We start from the raw sequence: 3,342 nt of genomic DNA on the forward strand, positions 1-3,342 counted from the left end.
CTCTTTAAGGCAATATTTCCCAAATATTTTATATCTGTCACATTAGAGAAAAACATATGGAAATCTTTCTATTTGTAACTCTGAACTTCTGAGTTTTCCTTGCTCCATCACTTTAGCAGTTAGTAGTATTATTAGATAAGGAATTCATTTATAGCATTTCAACAGTGACAGGACATATACATCAAATTTAATTTAATTATTACAAACATATTTTAAGTCATTCTGAAGATTTTTACATCTTGGACTGAAATACATTCTAAAATTTATCTCATTGATTTCATTAAAGTATACATATTTATATTTTCTAATATATTAAAATATTTTTACATTTGAATTCCCAATTCCAGCAACCCCTAGTTACTCAAGATGCTTCCATTGTCCATCACAATGGGGAGACGTTGATCACATTTTAAAGATAAATAAAACAAGAAGAAAATGTGGGAGAGAATATTGTATACTGCAGCTTAATATTTTCCCAAATCTGAATGAAAGTGGATTAATAAATTCTGCGCAAATAGAAGACACCAATGTCACTTTAAAACAAAATGACAAACACACTCACTAGACTAAATCGATTTGGATTTATCTCTAACAACTGTGGTCCCTTCCTCTCTGCCAGAGATTTGCCTTAATTTTATGGGCAGGAAAGAGGAAGACAAGGAAGGGGATTGGACAGGAAGTGGACTTGGGAACTGTTATGGATTGCAACTATGCACATTTTAGGATTAGATATGTAACTATAATGAAAAAGGGAAAAAGAGTTTGTGAGGAAGATACTTTTTCTTCATTCTATAGTGGGAAAAGTCAGATGGCAGTGGGAATAATGAATAAATTGGTGATGAGGAGGTCAATAATCTTAGCTGAAATAATGTAGACTTTTTGGTAACTAAACCAGGACATGTATTATAAGAAAGCAAGCACATAAAACCCAATATTCTTATGATAAATATTTTGAGGATTATGATTCAGAACAAAGATTGGTTTCTACTTAATCTCTCTAGTAACATTTGAAATATAAGAACATCTCTAATGTGAGCAGAGAGTAAGTAGGTTAAAGATTTCATTGAGAGATTGCAGGTCTGTAATCATTTTTCTCAGAATTGTTTACTACTCCACTCCTTGAAGGAATGCTGAAAAAGGTTTCATTAGTCATAGGCTAATTATGATACAGGGGACCATATGACTAAGACACAACTTAATACTTCGAATAGTTTGTCACTTTAAATTTATTGGGAGATATGGGAAGGGTAGATATTTTTCATGTTTTGATAAGGTCAGTTGAAATTTTCAATCCTTCAACATTTTTTACAGGACATATGTGGACAATGTAAGAATCGCACATTTACAGGAACTGAAAATAAAGTGGTTCAAAAAACATAATGACTCAAATAATAATTGGTTATTGATATACTGAGTAAGAGTTGGATGAAAGTAATTTCTCTGGTAAATTGTGGAGGACTGCCATTGTAAAAGCCCGCTTTATGTTCAATATTGAAAACTTGATAATGATATTTTGTTTCCTATTTTGTATACAGATTATGCATCCAATAGTGACAAATCTCACAGCTGTGACAGAATTTATCCTCATGGGATTTTCTACAGATAAAAATATACACATTTTGCATTTAGTCCTCTTCTTTTTGATTTACTTCGGTGCTCTGATGGGGAATGTCCTCATTATTATGATCACAACTTTGGACCAGAGTCTCCACACGCCCATGTACTACTTCTTGAATAATTTATCCTTTTGGGATCTCTGCCTAATTTCAATCACCGTTCCCAAATCCATTGCCAACTCTTTGTCTCATAATAACTCCATCTCATTCACTGGCTGTGTTGCCCAGGTCTTTCTGATGGTTTTTTCTGCCACCACAGAACTGAATCTCCTGACAGCAATGTGCTTTGACCGTTATGCTGCCATATGCCATCCCCTGCACTATGAAATCATCATCACTAAAGACATGTGTGTTCATTTGATAGCTGTGTCTTGGCTGGGTGGGGGTCTGACTGCTGTGATGCATACAGTTAGTACCTTCTCCTTATCCTACTGTGGGTCTAACATAGTTCATCAGTTCTTTTGTGACATCCCCAAGTTATTGGCTATATCTTGCTCAGAAAATTTAACAAGAGAAATTGTACCTATCATCATTAGTGTGGTGTTGGATATATGCTGTTTTATTTGCATCATTATTTCCTATGTGAACATCTTTTCCGCTGTCAAGAAGATTCCATCAACAGAAGGTCAGTCAAAAGCCTACAGCACTTGCCTTCCACATCTGGTGGTAGTTGTAGTATATTTATTCACTGGCTTCTTTGCTTATCTGAAGCCAACATCAGGGATTCCTTCTATTTATGACCTTTTAATTTCTATGTTCTACACTATGGTGCCCCCAACTGTTAATCCTTTTATATACAGTCTAAGAAATAATGCCATGAAAATGTCACTACAGAGGCTACTGAAAAGAATATTCACCACAAGGTAAAAGATATTTGCTCTTTCTTTTCTTCTATTTTCAATAATACATATGATTTACAATTTTACACACATTATTTCTTAGTATTTTTGCTTCAAAATTTTCTATAGCTTTTTCAGGTTTAAAAACATTATGAGGGAGTACAGAAATTTTTCCTATATCCCCTGCATACACCAATGCATAGTCTTCCACAATAACAATCTATCTTACCAGCATCATACTTTAAAAAAAACAACAAAGGTATATCTACTGTTAAACCTCATGATTATCCAAATCTATAGTTTATATTAGGTGTTCTCTTAGTGTGTTATGCCAGAGTCTCGCTCCAGCAGGCCCAGGGTTCCCCCCAAGGATGGAAGGTGACTGCAGGAAAGAGATGAGAATTGGTGAAATGGGAAGGAAATGAGAGAGCTATGAGTTTCTTTTGATCACCAGGCAGACATCTCTGCTCACCAGGAAGGCATCTCTGCACTGACTGGAGAGTCGGCTTTATTTATTAAAAAATTGTATGGGGTACAAAACAGGAGTGGCAATTGCCTTTGACAATGACTTTTGATGACAAACTCATTGGTATGTAAAAATTTCCCAGAATATAGATTGGTAGAAGACTCATGCATAATCCTTATCAATAGTGATTGATTGTACGTTATTTAGATGCTTATCAGATGGGAAAGGAAAGTATTCTCAGCATTCAAATACAAGGCAATGTTTTTAGCATAGAAAACACAAAGGTTAATTCATTGTGAGGAGGAGTCCATAGGCCGTTTTCTTGAGGGGAAGTAAATAGGTTACTCAGGAAATGTAAAATTTGCTCTCATAAACACCAAAGAAATTCCTATAATCTCCTTCACAAGGTACAGTTCAGAAA

At 34.7% G+C, this 3,342-nt stretch overlaps 1 protein-coding gene across 1 annotated transcript; it reads left to right on the plus strand.

Moving 5' to 3' along the window:
* The first annotated feature begins 1,538 nt into the window (after window positions 1-1,538).
* On the plus strand, window positions 1,539-2,483 carry LOC115294072 (olfactory receptor 14A16-like). Its single transcript, XM_029941772.1, has one exon. It carries the CDS (start codon window positions 1,539-1,541, stop codon window positions 2,481-2,483), a length of 945 nt encoding a protein of 314 aa, XP_029797632.1.
* The last annotated feature ends 859 nt before the right edge of the window (window positions 2,484-3,342 follow it).

Source organism: Suricata suricatta, chromosome 6 (assembly GCF_006229205.1).
Source record: "Suricata suricatta isolate VVHF042 chromosome 6, meerkat_22Aug2017_6uvM2_HiC, whole genome shotgun sequence".
NCBI lineage: Eukaryota > Metazoa > Chordata > Mammalia > Carnivora > Herpestidae > Suricata > Suricata suricatta.